General features: G+C 39.2%; 1 protein-coding gene across 1 annotated transcript in view; it reads right to left on the reverse strand.

Annotated features, from left to right (window-relative positions):
* LOC119890634 (CUB and sushi domain-containing protein 1-like) overlaps positions 1–16,103 on the reverse strand; it is a 156,344-nt gene that overhangs the window by 120,499 nt on the left and 19,742 nt on the right. The window contains exons 9-14 of the mRNA XM_038701984.1: positions 14,613–14,729; positions 14,123–14,338; positions 13,216–13,404; positions 11,444–11,613; positions 6,448–6,604; positions 4,090–4,281 (exon numbers count right to left, since the gene is read on the reverse strand). Of these exons, the coding sequence (XP_038557912.1) occupies positions 4,090–4,281; positions 6,448–6,604; positions 11,444–11,613; positions 13,216–13,404; positions 14,123–14,338; positions 14,613–14,729 (1,041 nt within the window). The remainder of the gene's footprint in view (positions 1–4,089; positions 4,282–6,447; positions 6,605–11,443; positions 11,614–13,215; positions 13,405–14,122; positions 14,339–14,612; positions 14,730–16,103) is intronic.

Below are 16,103 nucleotides of genomic sequence, written 5' to 3' on the forward strand. Positions count from 1 at the left end.
GACTACTGCAAGGTTAGTATGAATTACAAACCTTGCAGTAGATATTGTTGGCATCTTGCAGCCACCTCGGCCATAAAATCCAGCAACAAAGACATTTGGACTGTACTGGAGAAATTGATTTAACTTTTTATGAGGTAACCAAATAAAGAAAAGAAGGGCTATAAATGTGCACCACTTCACAGTCCTTTTACCCCACAGCCTGATTTGTACAAGGCATACTGTAATTCTGTGGTTTAGTAGCTCTTGCTCTTTTTGTTTTAGATAACTTGTTAATGTCCTTCCTTTTATAGTGTCTCTCTGAGTTAAAGGTTTTCACAGCTTCCCTCAGTTTCTCAGAACAGAGACCTGGTCCATGACCTGAGCTGAACCACAGTAAAATCGTACACTAATTGGGAAGAGTAGGGTCTTATTGCCATGGCTCTCCGGGTCTCTGTTTAAACATTGTCTAATAACAGAGTGGATCCAAATGGATATGGGTGTACTCGCTATCAGCTCAGATCACATGGTACTGTACGCCATCATCGTCACTGGAGAAAACATTTTGGGAAAATGTTTGTCTTTAAATGACAAATATTGTTTCTGGAATTAGACTCAGGTATTTTCTAGGTTACAAAATTATTACCTTCTGTTCATTGATCGGCCAGATGGCTATGGCAAAAGAATATTGGAGGAGAAGAAAATATAACTTTCAATATTTCTATAAATTAGTCTTGCATATAAATAAATTATTTTGGAGTTAGTTTCTATGACTTTATATTTGTTCTAAGGATGCTATTATTATACTGCTGCTCTGTTCAAGCTTCGTGGCTTGTTAATTGTTAGAGGAAAATGTTGCTGCCGGTGTTGGTGCTCTCTGGGTTCTGTCTGGCTTGATCACATTTTGGACCAGGTCTACTTATCCGCGGGTATATTCTGATCAGGTCTGACTGTGCTCAGGTCCCTGTCAGATCTGGCTTTTTAAAAAGTAACTTATTGGTTTTGGGTAGATTTCCCATGGCTCTGTTTAGGATCAGGTCCAGCATCATGGACCTGTGAAGACCTCCACTCTCAGTTAAACGACATTATTTGTATCATATTTCTAGGCTTTCTTTCCAACTCTATTTACATTTCAGTTAATCTCCACAAGAGGCGGCTCCTCTACTTTGCTGTAATTTACTCTGTGGTGTGAAGGTTGAGTCAAATGAGAATCAGTTAAGAAAGGCTTGAATCATTAAATCAACCTTGAATTACCCAAGCCCCTGCCATACAGTTTCAAGGTTGGTGAATAACTTTGATGGCTGTTTTCCCTTAAGGATCTTGCTATAGTGTTCAAAGTTCAAGAAAAAGAACTGGCTTTTTGTGTTATTTTTACATTGTTTTCAGTGGTGAGGAACAGGGGAGATTGGCAGGAAGCAGGAGAAAGGCTGGGAGCAGATTTGAACTCATCATGGTAGTACATGGCACACATAGAGCCAGGAGATCTCTGTTGATTAGACAACAGTTTTGTATGGAGAAGGCTTATATTAGTGTGTTTGTGTGAGTTAAGAGGGCACCATTAAAACAGCTCTGCAATCAACAATATCATGACAACCTACTGCTGTTGCATTACCCTAGGCAGAATGCACTCAACTACACATTCACATGTACACACACACACACACACACACACACACACACACACACACACACACACACACACACAAGGCCAGAATCATACTTGAAAACATGTATGCAATTATGCAAGCACATACAATATAACCAATTGTTTCAGTCCCTGGAGATAGAAAATATAGTAAGAAAGGCAACTACTCCGCTGTGTTTTATTACAAAAAGCAGATAGAGACGGAAGAGGCATAGACACACAAGGAGAGAAAGAAATAGTTATTTTGTATGCTTGGGCCAACATAACTGCAATTTCCAGAAATAGAAAAAGAAAGGGAGAATAACAGGCACACACATATAGAGAAGAGGATTGACAGGTTTACTGTATGAATCGCGAACGAGAGAATGACAAAAAGCGTCTGAGGTAGACCATCACTCTGTTCGACTCCATGTGGGAGAAAGAGAGGGTATAGAAACAGCCTGAGGCAAAGCCATCGCCTCATCTCCATGCTTGTACATGCAGATATGGGACCGAGCCAAACCGACAGGGAAGGGGTCAGAGAGTGGCAGAAAGACAAACACCCCAACAGACAGACAAAGGAGGAAGATACAAAGGTAGCTATAGGGGTAGTTAGCCTTGGGCTCTGCCAGCAAGTATTCTCCTGGTTGCTGGCTTACCTGAAATAAGGCAGGGACATAGCAGCTACAAATTAATGACTGACTGCAGAGGTACACAGGGACACACACAAAGATTTAGATTTACACACACATCCAGCCAAAAACGTATACTCATTCTCATTCAAATACACATAAATACATTCACCGCACACGCCTATGCACCCACATTCTTTCTAGTTGCTATTAGCAACCACATCAGGCCATGTCCCACCTCAGCGAGCTCAGGTGCGCTGGCAGGTTAGAAAGACACAAAGTTTGGCTCTGCAGTAGGGCCAAATTAACATGTGCCAAGTGCCCACATCTACCCAACAAGGTAGAAATACTATACAGGGAAAGTGCTTTCATTTGTAAAATATGCAAAGCCACAAAATATTTATGAACAAGCAGGAATTATGGTCGTTAAAAATTTGCTTTAGGGATTTCAAAGCTAGTCAGGAACAATACAAACAAACAAATGGCAAGTCCATGCTTCACTGGTGGCTGCTGAATGACAATAAGGAACCAGAATGGCCATCTGTACATATTGCAGGTAAAACCCAAAACAACTTTTACAGGTCCATGAGCAAAAGAAAAAAATCACCATGTCAAAGCAGGTGAATCATTTGCCACTCTCCTCTCCAACCTAATTAAGAGCTGCCAAGTGCCAACTAAAGCTAAATCTGCCCTCTGGCAGCTTATCTACCTCAAACCTGGGAAATATTCAAATTTATTCTAAATATGCCAAATTTTCACTGTCTGAAAAATAAAACCTGATATTGTGGGAGTGCACAGCAACAGTCAAATAGATGGTGGAGTATTACAACATGCTTTCTGGAAGTTCTCATTGGCTTCAATTAAAATTCTATAATAATTTTCTCAAAACTTAACAATTGCTTGTATGTCCAAATGTGTTACTATGACATTTACATTAGAAATAAGCTGTCATCCTTATTAAGTCAATAAAAATCATACCATTTGGGTGTTTTAAACAGCAATATGCATGATTAGAGTTGAATATGATGATACAGTTTTTTTCAATTATTTGTGGAATTATTGCCACTACTTTTACTATATTGACATAAAAGCATGCAAAACAATTATTCAAACTTCTGAAAGTAACAAAGGATGCAGTCATCAGTTTTGGGTGCACTTTCAGTCCAGTCTGTTGTCCAGTATCAAAAAAGATACACTCACTCAACAATTTCAGATAAATCAATATTGTTTTTGCATCACATCACTTTCTGACATCTGGAAAAAGTCTGCTTCTGATAGAATATTCTAGTTATTGTGCATGCTGAGAATAGAACAGTAAGCTAAGGCTTCTGTCAAAGTCCTTGGCATAAAATACTGTGTGCACCTTCAGGGTACAAGAAAATAGTCTGGCTTACATTATAAATTTATCAAAGTTCAATTCCGACAGTCCTCCCCTATTTTTGCACCTTAACCATGCCATCCTTAAAATACACAGGCGCCTGGTGCACTAAAATCTCATACCCGGTGACATCCTGCTGTCCAAGCACAGATAGCCTTGTGAGCACAGGTTGATGGAGCAGCAAGGGCTGTTTTTACGCACAGAGATGTATTAGCGCCACAATGAATATTTCCCCCAGTGTTGAATCAGCCCCCATGACCTCTTTTCAAAGTATTCACGTGTACTGACTCAATCACTTGTTCACTCGCTCACTCTCTTTTGAATCAGCACACTCATGCTGGAGCTTACAGACACAAGTTTCAACTGCTTCTGCCTGCTATTTTTATTCAATGAATTGTATGAAACATGTTAATAATTCAGATCTTGTAGTTCTGAATCATTGATGTACATAGATCCTAACCATGTGTTGGCATACTGACCGATACAGGAAGGAAGCGGTTTGTCCCAGACACGTCTGTCCCCGCTAAGACAGGTCAGTGTACTGCTACCATGGAGACTATATCCAGGGTTGCAGGAGTACAAGACAAAAGTGTTGGCATAATGACCGTCGTCCTGGATCTTATAGCCATAACTAGGGACACCTGGTTCCTCGCAGCGCACTAGATCAAAACCTGGAAAGAGACCCACAGACACACATAGAGGGAAACACACACAGACAGGTACACACACACGTAAAGATTAGGTCTTCCTGTCCATGCACAAGACAACATTGCATAAATGAACAGGGTGATTCAGAGCAAGTCTGGACAAGAGGACATAAGGTCATAGTACTCTTCTTGAACACTCATTGCTAATGCTGAAATCCTGTGTGACAGCTGCAGGAAAAGCTATTGGACATTTCAGACTTCATTTCAGATTTCATATGCTTGTTTATATGATATTCAAAATATGGGCATTCTCCCTTTTCTGAAAGGTATCATGATGTGCAGTGAACAGCACAGGCGATTATATTTATGGACAGAAAATGTGGTTCTGTGGAAAAACATCAAATGATAATTTCACATCCCACACAAGCACAAATATACTGTCCACTTGAATGAACACACTGCAAGGGACGTCTGTGTGTTTTGAAGATAACAAAGAACAGGAAAGTTTCCTGCCTTTAAGACAAATGGATAAACAAAGACATGACAATGTCACCAACACATTTTCTATCCCTCAGGTCAGCCTCTTCAAAACAGAATGTCCTCCCTTAGATCAGAAAAATCAGAGTTCAATGAACAATGAACATTGAATCGTATATATATTAGCCCACTTATGACATAACAACTTACTGAAAACTCAATTTTACAACAAGCTTAATGTAACTTCTAAACCACACTGCAAGCGCATATTCTGAATGTAAAGTAACATCCATGGACTATAAACAAAATTCTTCTAAAAGCTGAGCTTTTGTCAGTGAAATAATGTCTTTTTGGCAGAGAGTGTTGGTAAAATACTTGATTAGACTGACAGCAATTTCCAACATTCCTCTTGACTGCTGAATGGTGTAATTATATGTAAAACATCACCTGTTATCTGTTATTTCTGGAAGAATTAGGGCACAAACTCAGAATGCAGTCATTGTCCAATCGCAATTTACTCATCCATAAAGACTTGTACACAGCCAGCAACTTTTTAAGTGAGCTGTCTCCACAGTTTTCTGAGGTGTTTCTAAGACTGCCTATTCCTTCCTGCATCCTTTTCAGCAAAATAGATGCATCTCACTTCTGTTGTTGTTAAATGTATGTTAAGTCTTGAACAGAAGTTTGAATTATTATTACTCTATTAATATAGCCTCTCACACTGTGCACTATTAAAGCTGTTCTACTCAGTCCTTGACCTTCCTTACGAAACCTGCCTCTATTCATCGGATGCTTCTCTCTCTCCGTTCCCCTGTTTAAACTTTCTATCAATCTCTCTTATCTGTCCATCAGCTCATCCATTGTAGCAGAACTTTGCAGAAGGTGTCACCTTCTCCAGTTTAATGACTTGCAGATTAACGGCTGTGTAATGGTTTGACTGACATACCGAGCATCCATCTTGTATCCATCTACCTTCATCCATTCGCCCCTCTGTCCAGCCGCTCTTCCACTCCAGATGCGTCACTTTCTCACCTTCTTTTAATGACTTGCAGATAAATGCTCTTCTAATAGCCTCTTTGACTTACACAGCAGCTGGTCTTGCCTTCTTAAGAGATTCGCCTTTAACATGTGTATGTGTGTGTTTGTGTGAGAGTGAGTGTGTGGGGGAGGGGGGGCATGTACGTATGTTTCAAGCATTCATATTCACATTTCTGTATGCTTGGTAGACTATTACTACTACTTTAGCACTCTGGCCTCCACCTTCAACAGAAATTGCTTAGAAAAGAGATTGTGGTCCATCTGTCAGAAGTGAAAGAAATAGCTTAGTAATTTGATCAAGGAAAAAATGTCCTCTCTACAGTTTTGTAGTACATGACACATTTTGTATTCTGGTATGTAGCACTCAAGAATCACTTGACTGAGGCACAAGACAGGATATATTTATGAGGGCAATCTAACACAATCACTACCACTTTAATTTTCAATTAGAAACATCTCCTTACAAGGACCCTGAGATACTCAAAATTTTGCAAATTACTGTTTGTGTTTGTGTTTGTGTGTGTATGAGAGAGTGTGTGTGTGTGTGTGTGTGAGAGCTAAAGAGAGGGCACTTTCCTTGGCCATGCTTGAACAAATCATGGCTGTAACAGTAAATATAAAAGACAATCAATTGCTCATTTCTAATCTGTTAATCCTAAATTAAAAACAACTCACTTGTGTATGTGAGGCGGAAGCCCTGACTGGTTCCAGAGGCGTTGCTGTTGAACTCCAGCCACAAGCGATTGGACGTACTATTGATGACATGACCCATCATGTCATCATGTGTGAAGTTGCCAAGGAGACGGGATGAAGTGTTCTCTCCATCAAACGCCTGTCAATCAAAACACAGGAACAGGACCGCAGAACATGAATACAAACCCAAGCTAAGGGTTTGTGTGGTTTTGTAGAGGTGTATGCGAGTGCATGTCTACTAATGTAAGTAATGAGAATCACACAACATGGGTGCACAGTGCTGCTGACATGGTCCAGGGGGAAAAACGACTGGCAATGTAATCAGTCTTGAAACCAAAATTGCAGGCCACTGCTGTGTTGCCTATATCTCTCCACTACAACACACGGTGAATCACCAAAAAATACCAATGCAAGCCAGACAAAAAAACATGAAGAAGCCACTTTGCTTAGCTTTGCATCAGCGTGGACCGTGTGAAGCACCACAAAGATGGAGCCTGAAATATCACATGAAAGTTGCTGAGGTCACAAGTGAGTTGTTAAGAGACTCAACAACAGTCAGCTGAAATGATGAAGCCTCCCATTTATTATGATAAACCATCAATATGTTTATAAAACAATTCAGAGTGTAAAGAAACAAAATGTTTAGAGGTTTCATGGTTGGTAAATAAAGTGGTAACCTTACAACTTGAAGTGGTGGAGTGAGAATTTTGAATTTTGCAGTTTAATCATTGTCTAGCACCTGTGAGAAGCAATAGATTTAAGTATCACTTTAATTTGTACATTAGCAGAGGGGATATTGCTGCCCTCAATAAAAAATAAAAGTAGCTTATTCACAGTTGAGCTTGTCTCCAGCTGTGATAAGTGTTCCAAATTTTGTTTATATTTTTAAAAATGATGCTAAAGTGGATTCGTTTTAACAGAGAAAACTATTAAAGTAATACAGAGTGTTTCCTAGAAAACACCAACAAAAGCTATGAGTCTCAGAATGCATATCATCTACTGCTAACTAACTTAGTCCAAAACAGCAAATCAGTTAATGTGTGTGTGATTCGGTTTGAGATGCTGTAATGCATATTAGAGGAGGTGAAAATAGGAGGAGAGTAAAGTGTGAAGACAGAAAACAACACAAAACACCATTGGGCTGGTAGCACAAACAGGAGACAAAACAGCTGGAAGTTCAATTTCAAATGAGCGCTGCGAGACAAGTAGCTGTGGAGGGTGGAGTATTGACTGCCAGAGAGAACTATGCAACTTGGCAACACAAGAAAGTTGAGCAGAGTTTGACATCATACGCCATCAAAGTGTAACAGTGTCCAGCTGAAAGGCTGATGTGCACACATTTAGCTAGCACAGTTAACAGATTACGTTACGGAACTAAAGTAAGCTAACACAGATCCATACAACAAAACAAACGGCGCAAGCAACAGATCCAAACTGTGTATTTAGCCATATTTCGGAGGAGTTTGCAACATACTGAGCATACAGATAGAGAGCAGAGTATTGGATTATCCAGCAGAAGAGCTTAGAGAAATGTATTATATATATACACAATTTCAAGTGGTAATTATGTGATACTGAGGCACTAGTTTATTTTGGAGTCTACTTTCTGCCGTCTAGTGGTCAAAACTGTGTGAATGTATCTTTAATGTGAACAGTAGAGAAGTAGTAGTTTGGGAACTACTTTTGACTGCAGTTTGAAGGGGAGAATTAGGACTCTGAAGTACCTCATAATATCATCTCACAGCTGGGGTATAAATGTGAACTGCTCATGCTTATATATGGCAGCCGCGGACATTTCCACAGATTGGTGGTGACAAGTCTGCAGGTGGCAGGAATGCCAAAGAAATGGGTTAAGGCTGTTCTATCTCGACAAGTATGGCCAGTGAGAGGAGACACCTCTATGAGAAGCCAAAGTAGGAGTTACAGAATGTTGTGTGTGGTTGTGATGGAAAGCATACATAGGAAGAAGAGAGACATGGGACAGTGTGAAAAAGAGCAAAAGCTTTATAAAAAATAAAGAACGGCATCACAGTCTGTATCTGTAGCACACTCCTCTAAACTTAATTTCCTTCCCTGTACCTCTCTCCCCAACCCCTCCTGTTCTATCCATCAGTGTTCCCCAATTTTGCACCTTTCTATCTTGCTTTTCTGTTTCTCCCTTGCTTTCTTTCCATCCTTCTTTCCTCCTCCCTCTGTTTCAGTAAGACTCAGTATGGTTAATGAAAAGCCCTGTGGCTCATAAATCAACATGTCACCATCTGCCACCCCCCCTCTTTCTGTCTGTCTGACTCTCTCGTTCTCGCTTGCTCTCCTACCACCTCTATTTTCATAGAACAATTCCTGCGCACCCCCACATTGTTTCTTTTTCATCCCCTCTTTTCCTTCAGGGCTGGAGTACACTGGAGTAAATTTGGTCAAGCACTATATTAGAGGACATTTTTGGGGCAAATTGAGCTGGGTTAGCCCTTTCTTTAACGGTACCAAGGCGAAAACTTAGCCAATAGCAAAAGGAATTGTAATGAGCTGGTTCATATGTTACAGGAGATTTGAGCCTAAAGCTTGCTGGAACTGTCAAACAAATGGTTTGTGTTCAGCTGCAGTAACAGGCATTAGCTCCATTACGGTTAGCCTGGGGAGTGGCATGCTAATTGCCAGCCTAAGTGGCACTTTGGGGCTTCTCTTGCAGTTCATTATAGTTTGCACTATGCTTTCTGCTAATTCTTCAGGAAAGTTATGATTAACAGAAATGTTGTACATTACTAGGCATTACCCTTATAAAAGCTCATTTCTATAGCATCACACAAGATGACTATAGTACAGACAATTTCATCACATCAAGCACCTGCTTTCTGTTGCATAATTATTGTTTTACTTTTACGCAATGAATTTTTGACTATACACTATATTTTTAAAATGATGGATGCTCAGGTGGAAAAGTGCCACTACTGCTTGATTTTACAGGGTTTTTAGTACATAATTTATGAGACTAAAGGTCAATAGCCCTGCTACAGCTGCAGCCTCATTTAGCTGTTATGCCCATTCCACACAAAAAAGAAAAAACTTTGGATTTATGAAAATGGAGAGACACCTTAGTTATCCTTACCACTAGTGTGGCAAAAATGCCTGAGAGTTTAGCAAAGGACACATTATCTAGCTCAAAAGTATTTATACTCCAGTGAACAATAGTTTTAATTAATTTAGATCAACGTATTAATTACACCCTTTTTTTTTAAATCTGGAGAGGTCTCTGTATGCACTTTGCAAAAGATACAGATAAAAACCGATAACTATGCACATTCAAAGGAATTTTAGGCATTTTAAAAATATGTTCCTTTTCCAATTGTATACATTTAATCATTCCAGTAGTGTGTGTGCACAGACTTACTTTTCATCTAATTTTAAAAGTTATTGTTATCAGAAATTTACGATCGCAAGCACCAAAATTCGAATATTGTTATATGCCCTATGTAGAATGTGATGCCCCATTCTTGCAATCAGTCTGGGAGCCTTCCATTACTTTTTGATTGCTATGTTAGCATCCAGTGCATCCTCATTAACTTTTGTGATCTGGAGTCATTCTCTGTATTCTGTTCCTCTGTTCTGTTATTTTCTGATAAGGAATCAATTTATTACAGTAAATACTATGTCAAATGCCTCATGAAGAACACATTCATAGTGAACAAGAGCAAATGCCTTCCTTTGCTCTCTTCTTGGTAGTTGAATAATTTTGTTGAATTGAGACAATGACATATTGGGGGGGGGGGTATTGTGTAAAGCATTCAGAATTCAAGCTGTGATAGAATATATTGTGTAAGAAATATTTAAGCATGTTTAGATACGTTAACCATCTTCGTGGGAATTTCCTTTCCTTCAAGGGGATTTAGATTTTCTTAATACTTATTCCACTGGGGATATTTTCCACCTTTTACAATCACGTTATTTCTCTCTAAAAGTCAGGGAGAACCCTACTAATACAATCTAACCACAGACAGGCTCAGTCAATGCTCTAGGCCTAATACTGATAATACACTCTAACCACATAGTGGCTTAACCATGCCCACAGGCCTAATACCGCTAAGAGACATTGTGAATAGAAAAAGTCTTAGGTGATGTCTGACAGCGTCAAGACTGTAAAACAGCTCGCACAGCTGCTCCTAACTGACACTGAAGTGGGCACACGTACCCGGGAGAGGACTTACGCAATTATGAGCCTTGGGAACATCTGTAATTCTCTTTGTAGTTCAGACGTACACAAGCACGCACATCCAAGTTTATAATATGTAAACACTTCAATGATTTCCTTATATACACATTGTGAAAACTTACAATGTGTGGGGACACCAGCAGACTGAAAAGAACCATAATAACACATTGCAGATCAAGCTTGTATCGCTTGAAGTGCATCTCGCCAAATTACAGCTGACATTGCATACATGATCAATCAAAATGGTGTTTTTTTGCAACAAAAAAGGCACTGAAGGTTGGGGCATTTGTTCAAACACAAATAATTTTGGCTTCAGTCATGTGATACTAGCTGGCATAGAGGCAGTTTTACACATTGTGTGAATAATACATTTCTCTTCTATTGTATTACATTCTGTTATATATGAAGAACAAAATTATAAACGCAACACTTCTGTTTTTGCCCCCATTCATCATGAGCTGAACTCACTATGTACTCTATGTGTCTTTGCCGAGACAATCCATCCACCTCACAGGTGTGGCATATCAAGATGCTGACCAGACAGCATGGGTAGTGCACAGGTGTGCCTTAGGCTGGCCACAATAAAAGACCACAAACACATGATAATCTTTTCAAGCATATTTGTGTCAGAGTATATACAACTTTGCATTTAGACAGCTTTTGGTTATGACTATAATCCTGTGTGTGCATCGTGTGTGTACCTGTAAATAAATTATGCGTTTACGGATTTCATACTACCTGATTGGTAAAAGCTTGTCAAGTGTGTGCGCATACCTTGAGATAGTCTCCATCTTGCAGTGAGAAGCTCTCAGCTTTCAGCCTGATTCCTTTGCCATTTTCTGTAGTGATGCGGTAGATGCACTCATGGTTGTTATCGTAGTTGGAGGGGAAGTTAGGTGAGAGGAGAACGCCTTCTGGTCCTAGTGAGGAGGCTCCACACTCCGCTACAGAAAAAGAATAAAGGGGGCATGAATAGCGTGGATCAAAATCACATCATTTCTACCTATTTAAGTTTAAGCAGTCAACTAGCTTGTTGTGGACAACTCTACATGAATATGTGAGATAAGAGGAAAGGTACATATTCAATATGACCACAAACCTTATTCAACTCAGCAGACACGATAACAATAATGATGATGCAGTATAACAAAGCTTAAAGCACTAAAATGTCCTTTAAAAAAGACAATAAAACCAAGGATGATGAACAGCAAAACACATTCAAAAGAAAAGCAATTAAGCGCAAACTGCCAGAGATTAAAAAGAGGGCAAAATGAAAAACATGCATAAAAGCACGTCTAGATCAGTTTGTTAGAAAAAAGTGATTCATAGAAATTATACAGAATTATCTAGCCTATCAAAGTTTAGGAATTCAAATAAGTAGTATTTGTGCAAATAGGGTTTTGTCATATGTAAATGAGGAGAGGAGAAAAGAGGGGAGAGTGTGGAACTATATTGAACTCAAAACGAGATGCAGTGTTTATCAAATTTTCTGTAGTTTTTAAAAATTATGATAAGGAGCATAAATTCAACGATGCTACAAGCATTGCTTCAGAAAATGTTTTGAAAGTAAAGACAGTGTACAATACTACTAGTAATCTATACTACAATAGAGAATAGAGGATAGTGAAGCAGGAGAAGAAATGGATGGACAGAGAGCTTGAAGCAGGAAGAAAAGAAAATAATCTGGCAGATGAACCAAGACAGACAAGGGCCTTTTGAAAATATGCCGAGAGAAATTAGAAAAGGGAAAAGGGGAGTAACAAAAGACACAGTATTAACACTTTTCATATAGCAGCTAATGCCCTAATTATCTACCCGAGGACTGTCTAAATACAGAGGGAGAGGAAGAGACACAGTTACAAAGTTAGAAAGAGAGAGACAGAGAGCTAAAGAGAGGCACATTTGGAAAGAAAAAGAGGGAGACAAACCCAGTGAACGGTGCCAGCTGCTGTTGCTCACTTTCCTCTTAGTCAGGCCTGATCTCTTGACAGATAATGCTATTATAGCATTTTCAGTCTGCTCTTTTTGGGGCTTGAAATTACCAGCAGCCACCAGTCAGACTCTCATAAATTACCAACAGCATCCAAGGAAACGCTGATACTCATCAAATACCAGCAAATTACAACCTGCTAACGGCCAAATCCTAGCAAATAAAACCAGCTGTCAACCAGTCAAATAATAGTAAATTATCATTGTGTCAGCAATAAAACACTGGTGAATTACAACCAGGAAAATGCTGATACTTTACCTCCACACCTATTCATATGGTGAAGATGATCATTTGAAAGTTCTATTTTACAAGCTGACAGTTTTGTTCACAGAACATAAACCACTCCAAAGCTATAAATGTTGAATGCAGAAATACTTTTGAAAGGCTTGTTACTATTTACTATAATGTTGTATAAGGAAAGAATACAGTATAATTTACCCAAACTCTGTACAACTATATGTCTAAAACTATAGGCTGAATGTTAAAAATATTTCTATTTATTTATTTCATTATCTTGATTTGTGTAGACACTACACTGTCTGCTCGACTGTCTTACCGATACATCGTGGTAATGTGTTGCTCCAAACCCGCCTGCCTCCCCCCAGACAAGTGATTTTGCTGTCTCCCTCAAGTCGGTAGCCATTGAAACAAGAGAAGGCCAGCGAGTCGCCAACTCGAAATCTGAATCCCATCCTTCTGCTGAATGCCGGAACGCCGGGATCCTCACATGGCTCTAAGTCGTATTCTGTAGATCCGGGACAAATAAATAACATTGTCAGGAGTCATTATAAAAAGAACAAAGTAGTGCAAAAAGTACAAGAATGTGTGAAAGTTGTTAGTCAGCCAAGACTAGGTGATATAAGGTAAACAGAAAGAAAGTAATTACATTTTTAAAAAACTGGGCTCAGGAAATGTTCAAAGGAAAAGGATAAAGACAAACTGATCTGGTTAACTGCTCCACCTCTGTTAACAAGCAGCACATAGCGTCTTCCCTAAACTTTTCTATGGGACCTTCTATGACTATCACACATGCCGTGGATGAAACAGTCCCCATCAGGGCTAAGAGTGCAGTATTTTAATGTTTTAAAGTTTTATGTAAGGTCTGTCACAATAATTATACAATGTTAATCAGCCTAAAAAGGCATACATTTTTAATTATAACTTATCGGTGACAGTTTGGCTAAGGGTCTTCAAATTACAAACCCTTTTTTGTCAACTGTTTCTCCAGTTGCTGCTCTCTGCCTTTGTAAAGCAGCACAATGTACCATATTAGCAGATAAAATATAACTAAATAAGACTGTTCCTGTTCCTGTGTAAATAATATCTCTTCCGCCTTTCAATCAGATCTGAAGAGTTAGGCCTATGTTTGGATAAAAAGGGAATCTTGTAAAGAGAGTTAAACAGTCTGATTTACTGTCCGTTACATTCACATTAACAAAAAGTTTCTGTTCCAGTGTTCTTACCTGAGAAAGTAATATTGAAGCCTTCATAACTCATGGAAAAATCCGATATGAAACGTAGCTGAGCGCTGAAGTTCCCATAGAGTCCTGCTTTGACACTAGGGGGCAGCACTGAGCCAGTGAGTCGAACTACTGGAACCTGGAAATTGCTGTCCTCAGTGATGGAAAGGTAGTCATGGTTCTCCTCCAGATGGAAAGTGTGGAAAACCAGATGGACTCCTGGAAATTCACGGATGAATGGATGGGTGGAGGAACAGATGAATGGATAGATGGATGAATGGATGAATGGATAGACAGTCACGGATACATTAATGGCAGAAACACAGAAACCAAACCAGAAACACATACACACATATCTCAACATATAGAGTGTAAATACACAACAATCTTCAAAATGTGCAAATAAACATGTTTATTAACATATGAAGAAAAAAAACCTGAACAAATTAATGGGTGTTTCTATTATGTCTGTGTATACCATATGTGTTCTTACCTTTCCCATGAGACACCTCTATAGTCCAGGTGCAGTTAAGCGAATTGGGGTAGAAGTCAGGAAAGCCAGGAGACAGAATTGTTCCCATTTTACCGTAGACATAGCCTCCACAAAGAGCTACAGAGAGAAAGCGACAGACAGAGAAGGGTAGAAAAGAAAGGTAGAATAATTTCTATTTTATAAATGTACAATCTCAGGTAAAGAAAAAAATGAGGTATCTTTGCTCTAAATGTCCAAACTAAATTAATGGACTGGAATTAAACCACATTTGGCTTTTTTTTTTTAATCTGCAGACTCGCAAATTCCAAATTTTGAGCAAATGCATTTATTCTTAAGCCTGCAATAACATATTTTTCTGGCAATTTGAATGCACTGGAAGCAAACTGTGAACACATCATTGACATATGATCCCCAGTTGAAATGCACTGTGTCGTTGCCTATCTACACATTCAGAAGTTACAGAGTAACACTAGTATAAAATTTGAGTCGTGTTTCCGGCAACCTGGCACCAGTCCAATATTCACTCTCTTTTATCTCTGTTTTCGGTCTCCACCAACTCCTGAGAGAAATATCTAGCTCTTAAGCTCCTGAATACTTCACTATGTTCACCAGCTAGTCGTTAATTGTTCCTGTCTGATGTTTGGTGCTGAACAAGAACTGTATAGTGTTTTTGTTTAGCTGTATTACCAACAACAGATGCCTGCTAACAGTGAAACAGTAAAAGTGTGGGCCGGTCAGCTAAATAATGTGCTTAAACCAAGAGGGAATCTCTGGATCTGAAAAGTTAATCCAATGTGGAAGTACCTTAAACCGGCATTCTTTCTAAGGGCCAGCAGGGGGCGACTCCAGTGGTTGCAAAAAGATGTCAGATTACATTGGAGACTCTGATAATGACTATACTTCTCACTTGATTTATTACCTCAGTAAACATTTTCCTGGTGAGCTTGTGGTCTCAGTTTCTAGTTTCAAGTCTTCTTCAATGCAGCATGATGTTCATTTTGTTAATTATGGTCTCATTTAGAGTAAATGAAATAGGATTTACAGCGTGGCTACCTTGCGATTGACAAGTCGCTACCATGGCATAAATCAGCTGAAGATGCAGCTTCTACATACAGCTACAGAGAGAGAAATAGAAATGCACTTAACGTAGAGAGAAAAAAATAGAGCAGGAAGAATGTGACTGACAATAAGAGTGGTTTGTTGAAAAAGAGTGAGAGATGCGTGCGTGCGTGTGTGTGCGTGTGTGTGTGTGTGTGCGCGCGTGTGTGTGTGTGTGTGTCACCTAGCCTCCACACAGAGTCGGATGACTGATATGGAACAGGACAAATTCATTTGGGAAAGAGCAGAATTGAAAAAACTGTAGTAATGTAATCCAGAGTAAAAGATGACTTTCAGTGCATTAGAGACTGTTGAACTAAGATAATATATTGACTCATTGTTTCTCTGCATAACTGTGCATCCATCCCTTTTAATTCTCTTCATCTCAATTCA

The sequence above is a fragment of the Micropterus salmoides genome, unplaced genomic scaffold (genome assembly GCF_014851395.1).
Source record: "Micropterus salmoides isolate LMB-PRFRI ecotype aquatic unplaced genomic scaffold, ASM1485139v1 Ms_hic_scaffold_6, whole genome shotgun sequence".
Lineage (NCBI taxonomy): Eukaryota > Metazoa > Chordata > Actinopteri > Centrarchiformes > Centrarchidae > Micropterus > Micropterus salmoides.